General features: G+C 40.9%; 2 protein-coding genes across 26 annotated transcripts in view; one reads left to right on the top strand and one right to left on the bottom strand.

Annotated features, from left to right (window-relative positions):
* CACNA1C (calcium voltage-gated channel subunit alpha1 C) overlaps positions 1–26,405 on the bottom strand; it is a 705,432-nt gene that overhangs the window by 655,815 nt on the left and 23,212 nt on the right. The gene's annotated exons all lie outside the window — the stretch shown is intronic.
* DCP1B (decapping mRNA 1B) overlaps positions 19,754–26,405 on the top strand; it is a 52,671-nt gene continuing 46,019 nt past the window's right edge. For 2 of the 5 annotated variants that reach the window (XM_037744602.1, XM_017545526.2), the window contains exons 1-2: positions 19,754–20,049; positions 25,884–25,924. In XM_037744602.1, coding sequence (XP_037600530.1) covers positions 19,900–20,049; positions 25,884–25,924 — 191 coding nt within the window. In that variant the 5' untranslated portion in view covers positions 19,754–19,899. Of the gene's footprint in view, positions 20,050–20,772; positions 20,861–22,698; positions 23,243–25,883; positions 25,925–26,405 lie in introns of those variants that run through there. The other 3 variants (XM_037744603.1, XM_017545525.2, XM_017545527.2) reach the window with 3 other exon arrangements.

The raw sequence follows: 26,405 nt of genomic DNA, 5'->3' as shown, positions 1-26,405 counted from the left end.
ACCAAAACACTTCTAATACTAAGCATTGAAATAAATGTGAGTTATGCATACATTTAAGAAAGATTGCCAAAAATGAGATAATTATTTACCCAAGTATTCTAGTTCCCCTGAACTCAAGTGGACAGAGCCTATCGTGGCAGCTCAGGGTACAAGGCAGGACCTAACCCTGGACAGGAGGCCATTCCATCACACAGGGCACTCCCACACACTCCCACACTCACTCATGCTGGGGCCATGTAAACACACAAACCCACCTAAGTGCACAGCATTGGGATGTGGGAGGAAACAGGAATGGTTGAAGATAACCCATGCAGACGTGGGGAGAACTTGCACATTCCACCCAGACAGTGTGGCAGTGGCCCTGGCTGGGCATCGATTTTTTTCTTTCTCATCGTCATAATGAAATGATATTGAACAAAATGAATTTATTCAAAGATCTGCTGTACTTTCCATAGTCTGAATGTGTCTCTCAAAATGTATGTGTTGGAATCTTAAAACCCAATGCAATCTTAACCCCCAATGCAATAATGTTGGGAGGAGGGGCCTTTTAGAGGTGTTTAGATAGTGAATGCTTTACCCTCATGAATGGATTAATGCCACCATAAAAAGGGCTTGCATGGTTGTCTATTACCTTCTGCCATGCGAGAAGCAGTAAAAAAGCCCTCACCAGATGCTAACACCTAGATCTTGGACTTCTCAGCCTCCAGAACTGTGAGAGAATAAATGTCTTTTTTTTTTTTTTTTTGAGACAGAGTTTTGCTCTTGTTCCCCAGGGTGGAGCGTAATGGCACGATCTCAGCTCACTGCAACCTCTGCCTCCCAGGTTAAAGCGATTCTCCTGTCTCAGCCTTCTGAGTGGCTGGAATTACAGGCACCTGCCACTACGCCTGGATAATTTTTGGTATTTTTAGTAGAGACAGGTTTTCACTATGTTGGCCAGGCTGGTCTCGAACTCCTGACCTCAGGTGATCTACCAGCCTTGGCCTCCCAAGGTGCTGGGATTACAGGTGTGAGCCACCATGCCTGGCCAGCATAAATGTCTTCATAAATTACCCAGCCTTGGGTTTCTGTTATAGCAGCACCAAATTGACTAAGACAGTACTCTACCTCTGTGTTTAAACAGCTGTAGCAAATCCCGACTCCTCTGCCTATAGCCTGGCTGACCCTGAACAAGTTATTTAAGCTCTCGAAGCCTCAGCTTCCTCAACTGTAAGACAGAAATGGCAACATAAAAAATGATCTATGCAAAGCTATTTGCAGCTGGTTATTGTCAACTCTCATTATTACCTAGTAAAAAGGCAGTTGTTAAGAAATGTACTGTGTGATATTCAGGGATTAGGAAGCATTTGTGAACTCAGTATCTAGAAATAATTTTACCACTAGGGAAAAATAGCTGACATGTGGCTATTTTGCTATTTACCCTAGACACTATTTTATGAAAGACTTGTCATGTATGACCCCAAGAAGTCAGTTCCTGGCCACTGAGCAGAAGTTACCAGTAGGCAAATATGGGTTCCATACAGGGAAGAATTTTCTAATACACCATCTGTTGAGAGGATCTAATGAGTTCACCATGGCCAAGGGCATTCAAGGCGGCTAAACCACCACCTTGTCAAGATGCAGAGCAAATTTATGTATTAGGCAGATGGCACTCAAATTCTCCTCCACTCCTGAGAGTCTATGGATTTGGTGTAATTTCAGTGCTTCTATTCTGTAGCTATGATGTCTAATTTTATTCCTCCATGGCCCTCCACCAAATCAGCCCTTCTGTCTTCCCTTCTTTCCTGCCCAACCATTTTGTTGTAGCCAAGTGTACTTATAGTCCCAGGAAGCTTTACAGCATCTAGAGTTCTCCTTTTCTACTGTCTCTTCTGCTGCCTTAAGTAGTCTACCTTCTCCCATTCCATGGCATCCTCTATTTTTATTCCTTCATTCTTGTTATATGCATGTAGGCTTACTTCAGGAAACTTGTGCTGATTACGTGACAAGGAACCAGAGCTAAGGGTGCAAGGCACAGGTTTGGAGACAAACAGCCCTAGGCACCCAAACCAGCTCTCTCAGCTACCAAGGGTGACACTGGACAACTTAGTCAATCACCCTGACCCTCAGTATTGTGTCTGAAAAATCTCGAAAAGATTAGCACCCACTTCACAAAGTTTTTCTGAGGTTTCAATGATCTAATACAAGCAAGGTTCTTCACATGGTATCTGGCACATAAGTAGTCGTCAGTGACAGTTAGCAGTCATCATTATTGCTGTCTGCCAAAGGGCATTTGGTAATGGCATCATATTCCTGCCTCCCTCAGTTACCAAGAGAAGTGTGTGTATGCATGTGTGTGCATGTGAGAGAGGGAAAGAGGGACACAGGCGATACACACTCTCAGAGAGAGAGAAAAAGTTTTCTGAAAGAACTGTATACCTTTAATCATTTGTCTTTAACACTGTTTTAAAGCTCACCCTCCATATTCATGGTGCAATGCCACATAGTAAGAAACTTAAAAAGAAATTTAACAAATGGTTCCTCCCTGCAGAACGTTTAAAAACATGAGAAATAAATAGAAACATAAAACCATCTACCATTGATATCTTAAGGATTCCATGAAGTGGTAAATATTAAATACATGTAGGTACATATTTCATATTAAAAACACTTAACATATTATGGACACTAAAAACTAAATCAATCTGTGAGCAAATCAAATGACTGCTATAGTTAACAATATCCCCTCACAAAAACACCATGCTACATTAGAAGCCATCCGAATTCCATTGCCCTCCCTCCCTCCTTCACTCCCTCCCTCCTTCACTCCCTCCCTCCTTCTCTCCCTTCCTTCCTTCCTTCCTTCCTTCCTTCCTTCCTTCTTTTTATTTTAGATACAGGATCTTGCCTTGTGGCTAGGCTAGAGTGCAGTGGCATGATTACTGCTCACTGCAGCCTTGCACTCCTGGGCTGAAGTGATCTGCCTCAGCCTCCTGAGTGGCTGGGACTACAGGCATGTGTCACCACACCCAGCTACTTTTTTTTTTTTTTTGTAGTGATAGGATCTCACTATATTGCCTAGGCTGGTCTTGAACTTCTGGGTTCAAATGATCCTCCCACCTCAACCTCCCAGTGCTGAGATTACAGGTGTAACCCACTGTGCCCAGCCCCAGATTCCATTTCTAATCCTCAATCAGCTCAGTCTCTGCTTTTCCCTTTGCCCTGCTGACCTATCAAACCATAGACTCGCGGAGTTCAGAGCCGAAGATGTAACTCGGGGTTCACCCAGTTTGGCTTCTCTTGTTTCCCCGTTAACAGCAGCCATCAGAATCCCATCTGTCAAGGGAGAGTGACACATGTTACTCCTTCATTAGTTAATGTTTAGGGGAGGGTTAAATTTTTTTTTTTTTTTAATTAAAACCTTGGGACCACTTCTTTAACTGGCTCAGTTGATTTGCACGTTTGTAGGAGAGCTAGGTTAGAAGAGAAAACCCAATGTTATTGTAAGGGAAAAGCTCTAGCTTCTTTTTCATCACGATAGTTCTACTCACATGTAAATTTTGAGCACAGTGCTATATTTTTATCATCAGATTTACCATATATTAAGTCAAGTTCCCTGTCCCCGCTAGATACTGGTCAACTAAACTGAGTTTTCTTCCCAAATTAGTTGAGTCATGCTTATTAAGACAGAGGGCCCTTCGGTTGCTGCCCTGTGCAATGCCCACGCTTGCTCCATCTCAGCTGATGGAGGAAGTGCTCGTCCACAGCCATGAACTTCAGCTTTCCTTGCCCCGTTGCTTTCATCCTGACTGTCTCTCAACATTCTAGCTTCCCCTGTCCTAGCCGGGCTGTACTGGAACCAGCTTGTACTAGTTTGTAAGAGAAGATTGTTCAATTTTCAGAAATTTTGCCAGCTGATTATTAAACATGGCCAGTATAAAAACTAAATTATGTAAGCTTACAATTAAATAAATTATATTAGAAACAAAGAGAATAAATACTCAAAAACTCCTTTCTTTCTAATTATTTTACACATTTTACCATTCCCTTTGCTCTCAAGGTTGCTTATCCTTAGCCTAACCTATCTGCATGGTACAAATAGCACACAATGGTAAGCCGCGGCACATCTCTCCCTACACATGCAGTAGTGTTTACATTGAGATTCTGAAATCAAGTCAACATGAGAGTATTTACAACAGGGAGGTTAGCAAACGGGACACACCCCTGGCTTGATTTACTGTTCTGTTAATTGTTTAGACCACGGGTCTGCAAACTCTGGCCTGTGGCCTGTTTTTCTATGTCCCTTGAACTAAGAATGGTTTTTGTGTTTTCAAAGGTTGTAAAAAAAATTCAATCTCTCACTGGGTAGACACAATAGTATTGTGTTGAGTCTGTGTAGAAGGCAAGCAATGATTTTTCTAATTTGTGTTGCTATTGCCTTCAAGCCAAAATGGGAGCCTCTCGCTGGACTCCCCTTGCCTCTTCTGCCTCCTTTCTAATTGCGATGAGTCTGGGATGAGGACGCAGGGACAGCTGACTCTGACGGAGCACGAGGCAAAGGGACTCCAGTCCTCTCACCAACACAGTCATACGAGCTCCACAGAACTAATGATAGTAAAAATATGTTTTTATCAGTAGAGGCATTAGATCAGAAAAAAACACAAAAGATACATTGGCTGAAACCATCCTTACATCACTATGGTTAGTGGGTATCTGGAAATTATCCAGGGAATTGGATTCATGTAAGTAGCCAGACCACCTCGTCTCCCCTCACCCCCTGTGAAAAATTCTGTCTGGGAGCTTAATGATCTACATTGCCAAAATTAACCAGATAACTGTAAAAGCTAACTGAGTTCTTTTATTTTTTAAGGGTGATCATTCATCTCTGTATCATTCTGAAACCCACAAATGCTTGAGAGTTCTTGAAGGAGCTGCCCCATTTACAGCCAAGCTAGTAAGTACTAACTGAATTCTTTAGATGATTACTAACAAGGCCACAGTTACATTTCAAAGCTGAAAACCAGCAGAAGCAGAACATTTCAGTTCCTCTTATTTTCTTTTTTCCCTCTGGGTTCCAGGGTTTCTTCTGCTACCTAGCATCAGAATGCCACCATCCCAGCCTCATGTAGGCCCTTGGTGTCATCTCTTCCTCCTAACAGTCACCCTGTCTCCAGTCTTTCCTGTTTTCTATAGTGTAGCCAGAATTACCTTTCTGAAACTTGGATGTCATTTACCCTGTAAAAGACTTTTCATTTCATGCCTGTAATCCCAGTACTTTGGGAGGTCAAGGCAGGAGGATCGCAAGGTCAAGAGATCGAGACCATCCTAGCCAACGTGGTGAAACCCCATCTCTATCAAAAATACAAAAAATTAGCTGGGCGTGGTGGCGCGCGCCTATAGTCCCAGCTGCTCCGGAGGCTGAGGCAGGAGGATCATTTGCACCTGGGAGGCAGATGTTGCAGTGAGCTGAGATCGTGCCACTGCACTCCAGCCTAGGCGACAGAGCAAGAAGCAAGACTCCATCTCAAAAAAAACAAACAAACAAACAAAAACTTTTCATTGTACTTCATTGCCTAGAGAATAAACTCCAAATTCCCAAAATCCAAGCATGGTCCCAGAAGACTCCTAACCACCCAGCACCAGCCTCTTTCCAGAGTTGGCTATGCCCTTAAGGAACGGAAGCTTCTAAACCAGTGCTTCCCAAACTCAGAGGTACATTAAAATTACCTGGGAGTTTTTAAAAAACTCAATGCCCAGGCCACATCCCACATCAATTAAATCAGAATGTCAGTGGGTGAAGCCAGTGCCTGGCACCTTAGGTAATACCAAAACTATATTAGGATTTTGGTCACCTAGATTACCTGGTAGATCAGGCACTACAGGCCAGGCGCAGTGGCTTATGCCTGTAATTCCAGCATTTTGGAAGGCCGAGGTGGGTAGATCACCTGAAGTCAGGAGTTTGAGACCAGTCTGGCCAACATGGCAAAACCCCTGTACTAAAAATACAAAAAATTAACCATGCGTGGTGGGCACCTGTAATCCCACCTACTCAGGAGGCTGAGGCAGAAGAATTGCTTGAACCAGGGAGGCAGAGAGAGCTAAGATCACGCCATTGCACTCTAGCCTGGGCAACAAGAGTGAAATTCCATCTCAAAAAGGAAAGGAAAGGAAAGGAAGGAAGGAAGGAAGGAAGGAAGGAAGGAAGGGAGGGAGGGAGGGAGGGAGGGAGGGAGGAAGGGAGGAGAAAGAAAGAAAGAAAGAAAGAAAAAGAAAGAAAGAAAGAAAGAAAGAAAGAAAGGGAGAGAGAGAGAGAGAGAGAGAAAGAAATTAATTTTAAACAAGCCCATTGTCATAATCAATACATTGTACAAGTTAGTATATCTCCTTCATTAAACTTTAAGCTCCTGGAAGGCAGGGTCTGTGTTTATTTTGTTGTACTGATGATATTTAGACAGTATTTGGGACCTAATAAGTACTTGGCAACTAATAAGACACTCAACCAATGTTTGTCAAATCAAAGAACAAATGAACATATCAATGAATGATTTCAAGCAGGAGACACTGAACTAAGAAATGAAGTCATTCATGTCTTTTTAAATAAAGGGAATTATTTTAAAGATGGAGGACTCCATTTCCCACTGAAGTTACCATCATAAGCCTTGATAAATTCTCATGGTAGAAAGAGCGCTGCCTGGAAATCAGAGACCTGAAGTCTAGATCTGTTCTGTCACTACCAAATAACAAAGCCAGTGATTTGTATTTATTAAGTGCTTGATGTGTCCCAGGTACTTTACTTGTATTTTCTTGTTTAATCCTCAAAAAGTAATCTTAACAAATAGATATGATTAGCAACATCATTTTATAGAGAAGGAAGCTGAGGTTTACCTTGGACAAGTGAAGTGCCCAAGTTCCCATACCAGCTGAGCCAGATCTGAGCCCAGGAAGTACAGAGGCTGCCCGACCAGGCTGTCCAGTGGCTCTCCATCCTGCCTGCTGTTTGAATCACTTTGAGACTAAGCAGGGCCCAACCTCAGAATCCTATTAACTCCTCTGGATGACCCCTGGCCACTGGGGCTTCTTTTTTTTTTTTTTTTTTTTTGATGGAGTCTCGCACTGTCACCCAGGCTGGAGTGCAATGGTGCAATCTCGGCTCACTGCAACCTCCGCCTCCCGGGTTCACGCGATTCTCCTGCCTTGGCCTCCTGAGTAAGTGGGATTACAGGCGCACACCACCACACCCAGCTAATCTTTTGTACTTTTAGTTGAGACAGAGTTTCATTATGTTGGTCAGACTGGTCTCAAACTCCTGACCTCGTGATCCGCCTCAGACTCCCAAAGTGCTGGGATTATAGGCGTGAGCCACTGTGCCCAGCTAGGGGCTTCTTTTTAAATGCCATCCAGCAATTTTAAAGTGTGGCCAGGGCTGAGAACTTTTGCTCCAGGCTCTCTCTACCCTAAGCCAATGTAACCACTCAAAAGCCACCTCTCTGTGCTTCAGTCTCTTCTATACAAAGAGGTGGCCGAAGCCACCTATCCTGGCAATAATTCTAGCTTGAATGCCTTCAAATTATCCCTGCCCCTTCTTCCACTTCTCACCTTAGGCCCTGGCAAAGAGGGGACTCCCAGACTGTCCACATCTGACTCCAGCCAGCCTCCCCCTGGAGTTTTCGGCCTCCACTACAGAAAACTTGGGGCTGGGATAAGCTAACACAGTCTTATTTTGTTAGATGCTGTACAGCAAGTAAAAGCTATAGCTTCTTAAGAAGAAGAATGAGGATAAATGTGGTCAATGGGTGTCCCTTGTCAGCCCTAATTGAGGATGGTCTTTTGACACCAGGTAAAGGGAGAGAGAGTACAGGAGAGTCCCGACTGGTAAACTAGCCCTTTCATAGACCAACATGGTCTTCTTGGCCCTACCTCAGAGAGACAGGTTTGGAGAAGCAGAGGATCCAGTCTGTTTTCTTGGGAAAGGAAACTCCAATAAGAAGAACAAGCCAAAGCTGAGAAGGTAAAAACTACTAGTGGTTCAAGGACGTACTGTTTGCACAGGTGAGTCCCTGGGCCAAGACCTGCCAGTGCATGAACAGGAAGGGGTTGCTCCCATTCCCAGTGCTCTTGGGAGGCTGCTAGTCTGACTTGCTCCAAGGCTAGTAGGGGCCAAGGTGGCTTTAGGATGACACCTATGGCACTACCCAGACAAGACTCTGGCTCCTCTGTAAGGCCTAAAGCTCAAATCAACCAGAAAAGTCTTATGTTCAAGAATAACTGAGACCAGCCTCTAACTCCTAGGATCATTCCACCCTGGTCGAGGTACAAAGACAGGATGTATAGTATCTTCATGTCAATATACTTGGCAATTCATTTAAAGAAACTGGAGCCTTTCCTGGGCCTTTGCCATGTTCCCATAGCATCCCAAACTTTTCACACTCACCCCACTTTATTTTGATTACTTGTTTATGCGTGTTTCCCCAGTGAGACTAGGAGGGTAGGGAACATGCCTATCTTGTTCACTGCAATATTCCCAGCTCCTAGCCCAGTGTCTGTCTCATGCTAAGAGCTTAATAAATATTCATTGGATGGACAAGTGATTAATGTAAAGCTTATCTCATAACTGAACGAGCAATACTTGCTACCTACTTCATGGGGAAGCACTGAGCCATGAGTTGCTATGCTGATTGTAAGAACTCTCCCATTATAGACTAAACACTGGCTTATTTGGGTTTAAAAAAAAAAAAAAAAAAGATGCCTATTTTTCTGACAGTTTGTTATTTTCTCCTAAAGTCCATGTAATTTTTAATAAAACTGAACAAAACCAAACAGTGGTTTCAGTGTTTGGGGTTGTTTATAAATACACTAACACTGAAGACCCGAGGAGTCAGCCCTGTTAACAACTCGGGCCTGGCTGGCTGCAGTCCTGCTCACTGCTCCTAGGAGTCTCCATAGCAGCGGGGGGGAAGGTCAAAGCACTGGGAGAGGGCTGTTTATTACCAACAGGAAATGTGGAAAACACCCTGCCCTTTAATCTTCAAATTACCTCAAGGAAAACAGAAAACAACGTTATCATCAGGCATTATCCACAGAGAAAACAGAGTCCTCTGTGGATGCTCAAACCCTGCTTTTAAAGCCTCATATTTTATGATTACATCAAAACACTTAAAGTGTTTCAAAGAGCTCTTTCAGCAATACTCACAACAAACACAAAAATAAATGTTATAACATTATCTCCCTATTAGAGATAAGAAAAACTGGTCTGGATTCTACATAATTTCTTCCATAGCCACAGAAATGAGTGAGATCCTACAGATGCTGCCTCCCAGCCCACAAGGCTGATACTACTGTCCCCTGCCTTACCTCCAAAGACAGTCACTACAGGTCCTTAAACAACCAAGATTCCTGCAGCAATATCAGAATGGAGATCTGTATCTGTGGTTTTTGCATCATGCCCCTGGTCCCAATGACATCACAGAAATAAATTAGGGGCCTGGCAATGGCAATATGGTAAAAATTAAAAATCATCACCATTAGTAAACCAGAAAAAACGAGGAGCAGTAATTCTTTGCTTTACATTAGTACATTTTGTTTTAAACGCCTTTAGAAACGATAAAGTACTAATTTTTGTTCTGGAAGTAAGTATGACTCTTTTGTGCAGGATGTAAATCTTGCTGTTCTCAGGAGCAAGGGCCAATGACTGACCATTCATGGAGACCTATCTTCGCACCAGGCAGACACTTGCAGACACTTTATATTCTAAACACGTCACGGGCATTATATTATCTAGTTATCACAATAAGCCTGGCAGGTTGCCGTTATGATTGTCTCTATTTTATAGATGAGGAAACTGAGATCCAGAGCTTTATAGTCCCCTCAAGTTTACACAGCTAGAGGGAGATGGAGACTTGAGTTTCTTGGGCTGCGGAGCTCATGCCTGCAATCATTTTGCTGTATTGTCTCTGAAAGAGAAAGACATTAGGCTGATATGACTAGACTTAATTTTCTGTACTGTAGGGAGATTGAAGGAATCCCAAATCCCAGGAAAATCCATCAGCTAAAGTCACTCAGAAATATTTCCGGTCATTTAGGTGTCCTCTAAGCACAAGGCCAAAAATAACAGCGAGTTAAGTGACACTGGAGTAGGAATACAGGTCACATCCAATTACAATGGATCTCAAGGGAGCATCCCAGCTCTTATTGTGTCCTGGAACTTTTATACATTAAATATTGCTTTCCCCAACTACTAGAGGTTTCACTGATCCTCCATCCTTTACTCCAAGTGCTGGTACTTGCCTGTACATCACAGCTTAAAACTTGATCATATATTATCTTTTACTGTTCACTATTTTTTCATGTGTGCTAGTCTTTGTCTCCTCAACTATATTTTAAATTCCTTGAGAATAGAAACTGGGCTTCCAATCTATTGTGTATTTACAATGTGCACAAACTGGGTGCCTACTAAGCATGTAGAAAGTCCTCAATATAACTTATGTATTGATTCGTTTAAATAATATAGGCCAAAAATCTTTTTCTGTAAAGGACTAGGTAGTAGATATTTTAGACTTTGCAGAACACATGATCTCTGTTGCAACTGCTCAACTCTGCTGTTACAGGGTGCAAATAGCCGTAGACAATTCAATGAGCACGGCTGTGTTCTAATAAAACTTTATTTACACAACAGGCAGAGGGCCAGACTTAGCCTGAGGGCTTTAATTTGTCAACCCAATATAGAATATTTATGATAGGCTTGAGGGACTGGGTAGGGAAATATTCTCAAATCTCAGCATTATGGAAGTAGATACCGTACCTCCCCTTCATCCTTCTATACCCTGGTCCTCACTATTAGAGTTCTAACCCCTGACCAAGCCAAGTATTTTTCCAAAGCCTCTTATCTTGGATTTAAGGTTGGTTTAGCACAATATTTTGCAGTTCAATTACCTTTGGAGCTTCATATATCAGTTTAAAAAGACAAAAATCAATCACAAAGTGAAAAGCTAACATAGTAGACTGTAAGAACAGTAAGTAATTACAAAAGTGTTCAAATGCATCCCACCCAGGAGTCTCTGACACTCTTTCCCAACTGCTTCTGACAGACTGTCATGCAAATCATCACAGGTCATTTGAAATATGCATTTCACCTGGATGAGCAATCTACAGAGAAAGCCCATCCACCTCGGCAGGAAGCCGCCTTGGAGATGGCAAGGGGAAGCATTCCGTCCTTCCCACAGCAACAGCTTTCCTTCAGCACGAGGGAAAACAACAAATGAGAGAAAAACGGCTCTTCAGCCCTTAGCTTTGATTTAACTTTGATTTAACATGAAAAAGTCTTTTTTTTTTTTTTTTTTTTTTTTTTTTTGAATTTTTTTTTTTTTTTTTTTTTTTTGAGACGGAGTTTCACTCTTGTTACCCAGGCTGGAGTGCAATGGCGCGATCTCGGCTCACCGCAACCTCCGCCTCCTGGGTTCAGGCAATTTTCCCGCCTCAACCTTCTGAGTAGCTGGGATTACAGGCACGCGCCACCATGCCCAGCTAATGTTTTGTACTTTTAGTAGAGACGGGTTTTCACCATGTTGACCAGGATGGTCTCAATCTCTTGACCTCATGATCCACCCGCCTGAGCCTCCCAAAGTGCTAGGATTACAGGTGTGAGCCACCGCGCCTGGCAAAAAAGTCTTTAATGGGCTGCTTCCCTGACCTAATTTCAGTGCGAGATGTTTCTTTAAACAATTGTTCAGTACTGTTTCTGGGCTTATCTACTTGTTTGTAAAGATTTGATATGCATTTGATATGAACAGAGGTAGCCTAATAGAGAACCACAAAGTCTGTAGCTGGGTAGCACTCTTCAATCTCTATTCCACAGAGAAGTGAGGTGACTTGCCCAGAACTGTGGGTTCTTTGCTCAAATCAGATAATCATTCAGGTCACCCCTCTATGACTTTAGGGCTATGATAATGAATCAGATAGCACACACCAAGTTAATGTGAATGAAAATTTGGTGACAACCCTAAACACTCCTCCATGTCCCACGACAAGGCTCCTTTATGTGAAATCAGCCACATCCAATAACATCTTCCTCAATTCTGTGACACAGAGCTGCCTCTGTTTCCAGAGGCATGGCAAGCAATGTCTACACAACTTCCACTGTGTTTTCCATGGTACACTGAGAATAAAACAGAGATTTGTCTTCTGCAGTTTCTACTTTTTTTTTTTTTTTTTTTTTTTTGAGGTGGAGTGTCCCTCTTATCACCCAGGCTTGAGTACAGTGGCGCTGTTTTGGCTTATTGCAACCTCTGCTTCCCAAGTTCAAGCAATTCTCCTGCCTCAGCCTCCCGAGTAGCTGGGATTACAGGTGCCCGCTGCCATGCCTGGCTTATTCTTTTGTATTATGGTAGAGACAGGGCTTTGACATGTTGGCCAGGCTGGTCTCAAACTCCTGACCTCAGGTGATCCACCTATCTCGGCCTCCCAAAGTGCTGGGATTACAGGTGTGAGCCACCGTGCCCGGCCTCTACTTCTTTCTTAACATCTTTTTCTCCCTCTTGGTAATCAAATGACTGGTTACTTTGACTGAGACTCATGGACACTGGTTAGCACCATCAGGTCTTTGCATTTTAAGCCAATGATCTCTTCATGTGGAATTAAAGGTATTTCTTCATACTTTAGGATGATGCCCAGAAACACCAGGAAGCAAATCAAAAGATGTAGTTATTGTAGAGATCCCCTAGGCCCACTAAGCCTTCACCTGACCCCTGACAGTGATGGTAAAATTAATAGCTTTCATGGGACTGGCAGAAAGAAGCAAATAGAGATCAAAAGAGAAAATTCTTGTCTGGTCTCTCCACTTCAAAAAGCTCTAATTACCCCAGCCCCACTTTAGGTCAAGTTAATAGAGATCTAGTGCAGGGAGCTACAAGGGCCAGACTGGAGAATTTCTGACCTTTTCAAAGGTACAGGTTACTTCTTACCCTAGCAAAAGCCCCCCTGGCAGGTGTCTGCCTTCTCCACATTCGCCAATCTTCACCCCATATCTCATTCCACTCTGGCTCCCAAAAATTATTTCAAATCTTAACCTCTTTGTACAACCTTGAAGAACAAAGAGCTAAGTCTCCTGTATTTTATCTTCCTCTGTGAAGTTTCTGATAAATATGTTTTAACTTGCATCCTTTATCATACAAAAATATTGGGAATGTGCTGCCCTGGAAGTTAACATATTCTTTGTCACTTAGGCAGAAGTTTTTTGATTTGAACCCTGGCTGGACTAGAAGTAACCCTTCTGGGCTTCTATTAGAAAGAATAATATTGATAATGAAAGTAATAATCATGATGATGAAGATAGCAATACTCTTACTGCTGCTAATTTTAATCAGCTTTTTTTTTTTTCATTTGCAGAACACTGTACAGATTGCAAAGCTTTTTTTGGTACATTTCCTCACTTGATCTCATTTACCCAGTGAAATTGGTAGAGCAAATATTATATTCCCCAAGGTATAGGGGAGGTCATTTGTTGAAGGTCACATAGATAGAAAGAGGTGAAACTAGTTTCCCTTTCCAGGAGGTGCCCTTTCTACTGTGCTCTGCTACTTAAAAAATAAATGAACCATGCATTGAAAGCAACAGAAAACACATTGCTTCAAACTGTTCTCCACAGGGAGAGTTAATTCTTCACTTCTATCTATCATCTTTTGGAATAAAATTCCTAGCAAAAAGGGTAACTTATACAGATGATACAAGCACAGTATCAGAGGCTGTTTAAGTCATTTCAGAATCACAAATTCTTAGGGTCATCCTGGAAGCTCCTCCTTTCCTCTCCATTCTATCATATTCTACCACAAGACAAATGCCAGACTTAGACGGTATTTACGCAACAAAGAAAAGTACTAATAAAGCAGACTGTGTATTTGTGTGTTAAAATTATGATGACATAAACAGTCAGTCTATATTTGTATACAAACATTCATTTATGGCTACAGAACCAAACAGTTTTCAGTTATATTCTGATTTTCAAACAATCTAAACATACTGTCTTCTTACAATCACCTTAATTGATTAGGTGCTGAATTTTGCCATACTCAGTCATAGCCATGGTATAAAAATCCCAGACCCAGGCATTATTTTTTTATCAAATGACGAACTTGTTTTAAATTGCAGTATCTAACTTTATAAAACCAAGTCTGAGCATATATTTAATTTCATAATGACAATTATAAAATAATCACGAACCCGAAGTCATCAATATTTGTCCAAGGTATCATGAAGAGGCTTATGGAAACACAGTGGAAGTACGCCAGTACCGTCGACAACAGAAATGGAAGTTGCATGGATTAAAAAAGAATTTGCGTATTTGTAATGGTCTTTTACTAACATCGAGCCTGCAACTTAGTATATTTGGATAAGTGATGATGACCTGGTTTTACAAACACAGATTATTCAAATAGAAAGTAGACAGAAGGCTGGCGTCATCCTAGAAGGTCAGAGCTTAAGACCTTTGGGGGGTGGGGAAAGAATTAAAAAATAAAGCTCTGTAGGCCAGGGAGATGAACAATACAGGTATTGATCGACTTAAGACCTATGCAACTTACGACCATTCGACTTTACGACCACAATCGCTAGCCACGACTGCTCCGCGTCTGGCAGCACAAAGGTTGCCCAGCTGGGCATATGACAGTGCGGACCAGCTTCCAGCAGCACTACCATCTCCGCCTGCATATAGCCTACTCAACTTATGACCAAATCGTGTTACAACCGGTCTGTCGGAACCAATCGTGGTCGTAAGTCGAGCACTAGCTGTATGGCGATACTGAAGTCACTGTAACATTATTTATCTTTTTTCTCTGAGTATGATTTCTAATTTTCAAGAGTTTTTTGTTTGAAAGTTAAAGAACCAAAAACTTTTCCATTTTTCTTCTATCTCCCTTAGAATGTAAACTCTGAGAGATCAGGACTTGGATTTCATTATTTTATAAATCATGAGCTCTTTAAAAAGCTGACATTTAATGAGTAAATTCAACTAACTCAGAGTTTAGTTCAAAAGAATAAGCATTTATTAAATCTCTATTATTCACAAGTGCTAGGGAGACTACACGGGTGATAACTACATAAAAAATAACAACTCCAGCCTGAGCAACATGATGAGGCCCCATCACTACAAAATATAAAAAACATTGGCTGGGCATGGTGGCACCCGCCTGTGGTCCCAGCTACTTGGGAGGCTGGGGTGGGAAGGAGGTCAAGGCTGCAGTGAGCTGTGATTGTGCCACTGCACTCCAGCCTGGGCAACAGAGCAAGACCCTGTCTCAAAAACAAATAAATAAATAAATAAAAACTTATGAAACATACTATTTCCTCCTTTTGCTTATCTGTCAAGAAACTCAAAGCTAAATTTCTTGTTCAATTGCAAGAACCACTTTCAGACTAGATTTTCTATACCAATTCTCTTTTATTATAATGACTCTTTATTAAGAATTGGAAAAAAGTGTCTATGTAACATAGTAAATACGTCTGAGTCAGGATAAGGTGAGTTAAGTGCCACAAGAAAAATCACAACCGAGTGCACTGAGGATTCACAGGTCAAAAGGATTGTAAGCGACAAGAAGACAGGAGGTGAGTTTTCCAGGAAAAGGACATTCCAAGCTGAGAAGACAGATGGGCAAAGGTACAGAGATGGGAATGTGTAAGATACTTGAAAGAAAACAGTTCAGATACAAGGAGGTTGAAACAGGAGATGGGCCATTCATTCATGTTGTTTCATTAATTCTAAACACAAAAAATCAGCCCATCTCTACTAAGGATCATATTGGCATGTTGTTCACATATGTGAAATTATCCCCATAAGCAAAGTAACAGTATCTTCCTCTTACTCATTAGTGAGATCAAAGACTGGAGATGACACGACCATTTAATTTCATTACAGACACAAGAAGCAACAATAAATCATGAAGAATGAATTAATGAACTTCATCAAGTGAGCACTCAATAAATACTTTGTAATTGTAGTCATACAGATCACTAAGACTTGTGTGCATTTTTGTTTTGTGAACATTTAAGCTTTTAAATGTTCTTTAAAAAGCTGACATTTAATTGTCTGTCATCTCTATTGAGCTCAAAACAATTTGTTCTTTTGGGGTCACGATCTGTTCTTTACACTTTAAAGATGGAAAGACTGAAAAATTATGAGGAAAATGATTTGTGTAAGGATCATGGAACTTAAAAGAAACGCAATGCCCCATTATACATATGAGGGAAATGCAAAGTAGAATCTGTGGGTTCATGCTGAAAAATCAAAATCAGAACAGCTAATCAAGTGAGAGAGTGTGACTAGTTCAAGAGTTAATCACAAAGTTCTCCATTGCCCATATTACAATTACAGCTAGTGCTCGACTTACGACCACGGTCGGGACTGCGGACCGGTCGTAACACGATTTGGTCGTAAGTTGAGTAGGCTATATGTACAGTTGAAATGGTGCACGCGGAGATGGTAGTGCTGCCGGAAGCTGGTCCGCACTGTCATATGCCCAGCTGGGCAATGTTTGCGCTGCCAGACGCGGAGCAGTCGTGGCTAGCAATTGTGGTCATAAAGTCAAATGGTCATAAGTTGCATAGGTGCTAAGTCGATCAATACCTGTAAACTTGTTTCTAGAAGCACGTAGGTGATATAAGAGCAAAGAGGTTAGGAATACTGGAAAAGGGTAGTGAACTAACATTGAAAGTTGTCTAGTCAGCTTTGTGTGGTTCCTCAGTTGCCACAGCCCTATGTTTTTCAAACTGCAGGTCACAATCCATTAGTTGGTCATGAAATCAATTTACAGAGTCACAGCTAGCATTTCTTAAAATGTCTGTATCAGCCGGGCACAGTGGCTCATGCCTGTGATCCCAGCCCTTTGGGAGGCTGAGGCAGGCGGATCACCTGAGATTGGGAGTTCAAGACCAGCCTGGTCAAAATGGAGAAACCCTGTCTCTACTAAAAATACAAAATTAGCCAGGCATGGTGGCACATGCCTGTAATCCCAGCTACTTGGGAGGCTGAGGCAGGAGAATCGCTTCAACCTGGGAGGCGGAGGTTGTGGTGAGCCAAGATGAGGCCATTGCACTCCAGCCTGGGCAACAAGAGCGAAACTCCATCTCAGAAAAAAAAAAAAAAGTCTATATCATTTAGTATTGTTCCATGAAACAATTATTTGAGTTAATATCAGGTATAAATATATAAACATATGTTCTGGGTCAGACTCTGCAAATGACCCCAGCCTCAGTCAAAAGAAAAGTTGTTTGAAAGCCATTGCTGTATTCTTCCCCATGGGAAGTCAGCCTTGGGAGTCAATAGGTCTGAGACTCCAAAATGCAACTTAATCAAGAATTTCAGTACAATTGAAATTGTGACTGCAAAGATTATATTGCAACATATTATAATGAGAGGGTATTGTGCCGTACCTGTGATATTTCTATATCAAATAGGTAAGAATTTATGAACGTAATAATTTCTGCACAGTTGTTCTAATAGTTAACGCTAGGTAAATGGTTTAGATCAACTGTTCTTAACTCTTTAATCTCAAGTCCACTTTATACTCTTAAGAAGTATTATTATTATTATTTTGAGACGGAGTGTTGCTCCATTGCCCAGGCTGGAGGGCAGTGGCAGGATCTCAGCTCACTGAAACCTCTACTTCCTGGGTTCGAGTGATTCTCCTGCCTCAGCCTCCCAAGTAGCTGGGATTACAAGTGCCTGCCACCAGGCCCAGCCCATTCTTAAAAATTATTGAGGGCTCCCTCAAAGAACTTTTGTTTATATGAGTTATGTCTACCTATATTTACCATATTGGAAATTAAAAATAACTTCAAACAGGCCAGGCACAGTGGCTCACCCCTGTAATCCCAGCACTTTGGGAGGCTGAGGTGGGCAGATCACCTGAGATCAGGAGTTCGAGACCAGCCTGGCCCACATGGTGAAACCCGGTCTCTACTAAAAATACAAAAATTAGCCAGGGGTGGTAGTGGGCACCTGTAATCCCAGCTACTCAGGAGGCTGAGGCAGGAGAATCACTTGATTCTGGGAGGCAGAGATTGCAGTGAGCCAAGTTCATGCCATTGCATTCCAGCCTGAGTGACAGAGCAAGACTCCATCTTAAAATTAATAAACTTTAAAAATATTTAATTCATTTATTAAAAATAACAATGATCTTAAATATAAATCCATTTCTATGAAGAATAATTTTTTCCAAAATAAACATTTAGTGAGAAAAGAAGCATTCTTTTAAATTTTTGCAAATATCTTTAACATGGCTGAATAGTAGACAACTAGATTCTCATATCTGTTTCTGCTTATAATCTGTTGCTATGTGTGTTTTGTTTGGAATATATGAAGAAACTCTGGCCTCTTACAGATAATGTAGTTGGAAAAGAGATGGATATTTTAATAGCCTTTTTCGGATAATTGTGGATATTCTTCTTGGATAATATGCCAAAACTTGACAAGCTGGAGTTTCTCAAAGTTTAGCTGCAATGTGCTGTCTGAAATCCTATTAACTTTTCATTCTGTTACATTAAAAATCCATTAGTCCACCTTGTTCTAGAATGGATCTTTTGCCTATGCATGATTATGTGGCATGAGACATGGGTCATTTGGAAAATACAGAATCACTGAGTTCAGCAGATCTTTCAGATACTGACACTTTCCATTATGCAGTATTTGTTAAAATTGCACTCAGTATCACCGGTGATCTCATCAGAGAAAAAACAACAACAACAACAACATTAAGTATTGAGAAGCTGTCAAGCTCATGGCAGTAGATACACTTTTCCTAAACTTTTAATTCTGGCTTGAAGGCTTAAAAATTATCATTGGCAACAGTAATTGTCCCTTGTTTTCTTGAAAGTGACAGGCATGCTTTATTTATTTTCAGAAAAATGTCTGTCAAGTACCTGTTTGAATAACCATAGTTTGCCCATCTTTCTTTCAAGTAAAAATGTTTTATGAAAATAAAAATAAAAACATGAATTCGGCCTGCAACGCAAGCACAGAAATATTTTCCTAGAGACAAATATGACACACTCCGGTGTGCAGCAGACGAGCTTTATGCCTGTTTCCTATTTTTTATGCAGAATACTACAAAGAATTGTACTCACGGATTAAGCTTCAATAAAATTAATAATTTTTAGTGCTTATCAAGAACACCGTCAGGTGACACTGACTCTAGCTTCTTCTTTTCTCTTTTCTTTTCCTTTTTTTTTTTTTTTTTTTAACCGAGAAGGCAGGTTAGTGACAGGTACTTTGACTAACAATGCAATTTGGTGCCCCTGCCTTATTTGGGTTGAGCCACCAGCATTTTAAACACCATTGTCTGCAAAACGTCATTACAGTGAACAAGTCAAATAAGTACGTCTTAGCATTGTCATAAAAGGTTTTTTCCGACATTGCAGATCCCCCTAAAGGGTCTCAGAAATTCTCAAAGGGTTCCGGGACCACACTACAGTTTTAAGAACCACTGGTGTTAGCGCATTCAGAAATCATTTCAGTTCTTTTTGTCTTCAGAGTTCTTGATGCTCGAGGCTTATTTATTGCTATAGGTTTGATCCCTGAAGCGCCAAAGAAAAGATATGCCAAGGCGTCGAACATATCCAAGAAGGAAGTCCTACCGCGCACACAGCTCAAGCTCCGGCGCGAAGAGAAACATCTCTCGGAGAAAGAAACGGGATTCAGAGGGCAGGCCTGGGCTTGTCGTTGCCAGTGGCAACGATCCTCAGCGGGCGGGGCGCGACCATCGATTAGTGAGGCCTTGCGTCCGTCGGCGGGCAGGAGGGCTGGGGTGACTGGAGCCGGAAGGCCTCCCCGGCCTTCTGGTCCTCCGGGGTTTTCGGCTGCGAGGCAGCTCGCTCATTCTGCGATCTATTGAGAGTGGCTTCCCAGAGCCCGGCGCCGGTGTCAGGGAGGGAGGGAAGATGGCAGCAGTGGCGGCAAGCGGCCTGGTGGGGAAGGGGCGCGACATCAGCCTAGCGGCCCTGCGGCGCCATGATCCCTATATCAACCGCATCGTGGACGTGGCCAGCCAGGTGGCTCTGTACACTTTTGGCCATCGGGCCAACGAGTGGGTGCGTGCGGACGCGGCAGAGCCGTGCAGACCAGGGTTGGGGTGGAGGCGTGGGGTGGGGGGGCGTCAGACTCGGGGTTTGAGGACCCAGTGAGGGGGAGGAGACGTTGACGCCCTGGAGGTGGGTGGATCGGGGGCCCGAGGCCGAAGTTGTGGAGATGGGGTCCCGGGGGTTTGGGGGAAGGGAGGCGGATCTGTGGAGCTACCTGGAGTTGGGGAAAAGACTTAAATCTCTAATGTACCCCACGCTGGGAAACCAGGCCGATCGGGGACTGCACCCTGACAGCCGATGAAAAGGAAGAACCTGATGCCTTTGGGCTAGAAGACCGATGTGCTTGAGAAAGTAAAGCTGAGTTCTGTTACAGTAGAACTGGCTATAGAGGAGGCAGGGACAGCAGACGTATAAAAGTGCAGAGTTCTGGTTTTAGAACGTCAGTCTTAGATGGGGCAAAGAGAAATCAAAACTTGATAGGAGGCGAGAAGTCTGCAAGTTGTAAAGTAAGGGGAAACACCAAGAAAAGAGCCAACCTCGGCGAATAAAAGACGAAATGGAGCAGGGTCTAACACTTAGAAGGAGGCTGATGCTCTTGGAAAGACTATTACACGACAGCCCACCATGTTTGATATTGGAGACCATTTGGGAGCCAAATTATTTTAGTGCTCTTCTCAAAGCAGAGTCCCAATAAATGGTAATGGAATGAAATTTCATTGTCCTCACAATTAGAATGGGGTAGAAGCCTGGAACACTGGAGTCCTGTTGCAGGAATTGCTGCTTGTAATTTTGTAACCCACCCACTCGAATGTAGAGAGATGTAATTTTATTTCTGTCCTCATAATGATTTTTGTCCAAATATTCATCATCCATTATATATTATCCATTATATATCACATATGTGATATCCGTCATTTTAAAATAAGTTACAAAACAGTATGGAGAACTTGGCCTTGATGAATGGATTTCAGATAAACTTTTTGTGTTCTTCAGGTCGCTTGTATAAACATCAAAACTTAAGGAAAACAACCATGTTGAACAAATCTATTTTTCTTAATACCCACATTCATAAGCCTACTGATCTCCAGTATAGATCAGCAGCCTGTAGTAAAAACTCACCTGAAAATCATTAACATAAAATAAAAAGACACGCAAAAGTGGGATAGACAAACAGTTTTGGCCAAAGGTCTTAACAGAGGAAGTTTACTGGAATGGGGCAGAGAATTTAGGTCTGCTCTCTTAGTGGCCAAACTCAAAAGGAGAACAGGAAGAGCTCTTTAATATTTGTTCTTATGTAATAGAAAAATGTACCACTTGATCAGGAGAAAGAGGTTATTTCCCCTAGTTTCCACGGTAATTTGTTACCTGGGTCTTTACATAAAGACCATTGAGCAACATAGTAGACAGTTTCCTCCATGGTAATTAAAAATATATTTAAAGATATTCTACATATGGTTATTTTGTTGCACTGTAGAAAAATGCCAAAGGTATAATGTCATAATCCTGTAAAAGTAATTCCATAGTGGAGCGATGAGGCCCAGGGACGTATAGTCCTGTAAGCTGACTTGACACTAGGATTAGAGTCTGGAGAATCCCGAGAAACTTAATATAAAGAATGTAGAGCATTTCTCTTAAATAATAGTTGTTTCCTATAGGCTTTTGACAGTTATCTATGTGATACCTTTTAAGATAGTTATATAGGTTTATTAGATACCTAATAATGAAGCCCATCTACAAAAGCCTTATCAAAAAGCAGAAGTGTCACAATGCAGTATTTACAGGAGTTATGTTTTCCTGCTTGCTGACACGTTGCCTTCAGACAGGGCATAATTCATTCAGGAAAAGGTCCTAATTCTTTCAAAGTCCTGATCTTCAAGGCTGTGGTAGCCACAAAACGAGAGAGACCTAGTTCAGTGGCAGAACAGTTGCTGGAGGCAAACAAATTCTGACCACCGTCTCCATGTGCTGTCACTCAGGATCTCTGGGTGGGAGCCGTTTGAGTGTCAACCTGTTAAGATTATGAGAACATTCTTGAGAATAGAGGTGAAAATATTTAAAAGAAGGCAGGGGGGATGTTAAGGAGGGGAATTCTTATTGCCCTGAAAATGGATGAAGAATGACTTCAGACTTTCGGAGGAGGAGATATTAGGAATGAAAGGTGTATAGAAAATGAACTGCTTTAAAGAAGGATTAAGAAAGATTACATCATGACTGAAATAGGAATTTTAGAGTTAGACCTACTCCCTGTTGCCAGGAAAGACTGCTCCCTTAAAATATTAATACCTATGTGTCAACTGAAGACCATAACCTTGGTATTTACCAGCTCTCAATCCTTAGACCAATGGCTCTCAGCTGGAGTTGATTTTGCCCACAGGTGATACTTGGCAATGTCTGGAGATGTTTGTGGTTGTCACACTGAGGGAAAGAGTATTATGACATCTATAGAGTCATAATACTGGGAATGCTGAGCCTGAAAATTGCCCTACAGTGACTAACGTTGTGTTCCTAGCTAGTGGTTTTCTAAGTTTTTGGTGTATCCAAATAACTCAGAGTTTTTAAAAAGTGAAACATGCCAAACCAAAACCTCTGGATAATGAGGCCCAGGCATTTGATATTGTTGAAAGTTTAATAGGTGACTCAGATGCTACATGCACGGTAAGAGAGATTGGGGAGGATAAATTAAGATGTACTTTTTGATTATTTTAACTGAGAAAAATCAAGTTAAAATAGACATTGCTTTTATTTTGTGTCAGATGGTGTGTCGAGTCCCCAGAATTTGCAAAACAGTACTATTTTATATTCTATTTTGGGATGAATTCCATTTTGGCACTATTTTATATTCCATTTGGGATATTTTTTAGTATTTTGAATTCTGAATTGCTTATTTCTTTAGCACTTGTTAGATTTTATAATAGAGTGTAATATTAAGTCATCAAATTGTGCTTTTAAAATTTAAGCTAAAATACCCCAAGACTGGAAACGAATACTTTAACGTACAAGTCCTCCTTAAAGGATCTAAGGAACATCTAATAAAATCTTGTTTCAACTGTTCTCCACATCCCTAACCCTGGACTTTGCTCAGAAAGAAAGAAAAAAAAAATCTGGTTGCCCTTAGATAACTGTGGAGGGACCAGGAAAGTGCATGAATTTGGGCAGCTGTAATGGAACAGAAATGTACATTTTTAAAGTCCCTTTTATCCAGATATCATAGAGCACCTGATATTTCTTCATCAAAAGATCTGAGTAGTGTAGGCTGGTTATCTCTTTTCAGGTTAAACTGAGACATATAATAATTAACTGATTAGCCCAATATGATCTGGCAGGAACCCCCCTCCAGGTCCCAGGTTGTGATTACTCAATCACAACTCCTTTCTAGTAACAAACTCATATTCTTTGTGTGTAATGCTAAATAAAAATCTTAGTTTTAAGAATTGCTTGTTATAAGTTAAAGATTAATTTTAGGAGAAGCGTGCCTTTTACATTTCTGACCTTGGACTTTTTAAAACTAAAATGTGTCATTAAAGGGTTTTTTTTTTTTTTTTTTTTTTGAGAAAAGAGAATTTCTGTTACATCAAGGAAGAAAGGGAACAAGTCAGAAGCTATTTAGTTTTATATGTGCTGATATATATAGATATCCTGATTCTGATCTCTAAGATGAAACAGTCCAAGGTCAGATACTGGAAGACCAGGAGAGTGTTTTGATCTTGTGGGGAGTGATCCTGACAGTACATAGAGATTCTGCAAAGTCCTAGTTATAGCACCTGTATCTTGGCTCAGTTTCCTAACAACGTAATGGATAATACCAAATATTTAGTTTTTACAAATTCATTCATAAATGCTTTGTGGACTTGTGAATACTCGCTGACTGAATCAGTTAAACTTTAGGGACAGCCAAAAATTTGGATACTGTTCAGGCAGCATTTAAAATGACTTGGACATTTTTCAAAGTACGGTGGCAAATGGGCCACATTTCAGAAATAAGGATATGTTTCACAGTATATTGTAGTGATTTATAGACACTTCATAATGAATCTAGTTTAAGGATTAACTCCTTGACTTTTTACCTGTGCTTATATGTAAGGGAAAAAACTGGCTAAAGTTGTTTTAACTGTTATAAATTATTTATTTATTTTTAAGAGACAGGGTCTCGCTCTCTTGCCCAGGCTGGAATGCAGTGCCACAATCATAGCTCACTGCAGCCTCAAACTCCTGGGCTCAAGCAATTCTCCCTCCTCAGTAGCTGGGACTACAGGCATGTGCCACCACACCTGGCTAATTAAAAAAAATTTTTTTTGTAGAGATGGTCTCAATATGTTGCCCAGGCTGGTCATAAACTGAACTCCTTCCTGGCCACAAGCGATCCTCCTGCCTTGGCCTCCCAGAGTGCTGGGATTACAGACATCAGCCACTGTGCCTGGCCTAAATTTTTTATTTATAATTTCACATTCCATAATAATAAACATCTTGTGATTAAACATTTTGTTACTAAGCAGTGATTTTTATAGCCATTTACTCTTGATGATAGTTTGATATAATTTGTGACATAATGGATTTTGTTTTCAGGACTCCTAATATAATTTCAAGGGCAGAGAGTATGTTGTTGAACTAAGGCAGTGGTTCTCAAACTAGCCTACATCAGAATCACCTGGAAAGTTTAATAAAAACCAGATTGCTGACCACCATCCCCAGAGTTTCTGATTCTGTAGGTTTGGGTAGGAGCTCAAGAGTTTGCATTTCTAATAAGTTCCCAAGTGATGCTGATGCCGCTGATCTGGGGATAACACTTTGAGACCCACTGAATTAAAGTGAATGAAAATTTGCTGAAATTACTTGAGTATGTGAGAGGATCATGCCTTGTGTGCCTTTTAAAAATTGCTGTTTTGATGTTATACTTTTTTTTCAAAGGGTGTATTTTTCACCAAAGTTACAGAGTACTTAAATATTGAATGATTATGGTCATGAATATTAATTATAAAATATCAGGAGCTTAAATGGAATGCTGAAATTAAACCATGTCAATTGCAAAAGTACATTTTAAATTCCGAATTACAATGGGTCTGGTTACTGGTGAATAAAACATCTGGATACGTATATGTGTGTTTTTAGTATGCATCATATCGATGAACATTATCATAATGACCTGGTTTCCTACCTTTGGAGAAATGGAAAAGAAATGTCAAATGAACCATCATTTTAACTTTACCACCTCTCCCAGATTTTCTCAGGCAAATTTCTCAAGTCCTATTGGTAATACTTGTCTAACTTAACTTCAGATGACTGTAAATATAATACACTAAGTAGTTGATTGATTCACCTGAGAACTCTGTGGCATGCTCTCTCTATCTAGCAGTCAAAGTAGAGTTATTAACAGATCATCTGTTCTCCTAAGTGACTGGATATGTCAAGAGAAAATGAACCCAGAAAATAAAATGAAGGACAGTGAAATACAGACATCCATGATGTCTGCAGCTTGCCCTATACCCAGTGTGGTGGATGGAGAAAAAGGCAGCACACTTCTTTCTCATTAAATCCACACAGCACACTTATTTTCTCATTGTTTTAGCTATAGGTATGCTGCTATCCCTGTCTTCGGTAAAGAGAGATAACGGTGGTTTATTTTATAAATGACAAAATAAAGACTACTTCCTGCTGCCTAATCTGCAGAGCACAGAACTTGCTTTCTCACTTTTCTGAGAACAGCTCCTCATGTTGGGTATATTTGGCCCATTGCAGTTTCACCTACTTGAAGTTGGATATAATTCCTGTTCTATGAGAAGTTTGTTTTATACCTTTGTGAATGAAGAGAACATACATGTCTTATGTGTTTTGTTTTTATTGTTTAGGAGAAGACTGATGTGGAAGGAACCTTATTTGTTTATACAAGGTAAGAGTGTTTTACCGTTATGAAGAAACTAACAATTTTTGAAATAATATTTTAGCTCAATTGTGTCACTCTTCTTCAGTTGCATGCAGTTTTATTTCAAAGAGAAGTAAAAGAATTAAATTTCAGTTTGAAATTATTAGTTGACATGAAGAAGGGAATACTGAATAATGTCACCTGGTATATTGTGATGAATGCTAATTTCAGAATATAATTTAAACTTCAATATAGATGAACTTAAATCATTGACTGGGTTCTGCTTAAAATAAATTAAATATTCTTTAATTCAAATGAATGGCACAAAGTTCTTGAATATAATGCATTGGCAAGGAGCTAGAAGAACACTATGAGAAATAATAGATTGTTCAATTAATGTTTGGAAAACGGTCTTTTCTCCCACCCCTGACTCTAAAAAAGCATGGTCCAAAATTGAAGTTGTCTTTCAGTCCTCCATTGTTCAGTTAATAGAATATGTTTCAGGATA

This window comes from Cebus imitator, unplaced genomic scaffold, assembly GCF_001604975.1.
Source record: "Cebus imitator isolate Cc_AM_T3 unplaced genomic scaffold, Cebus_imitator-1.0 Scaffold179, whole genome shotgun sequence".
NCBI lineage: Eukaryota > Metazoa > Chordata > Mammalia > Primates > Cebidae > Cebus > Cebus imitator.
This window is presented reverse-complemented; position numbering and strand designations above follow the sequence as displayed.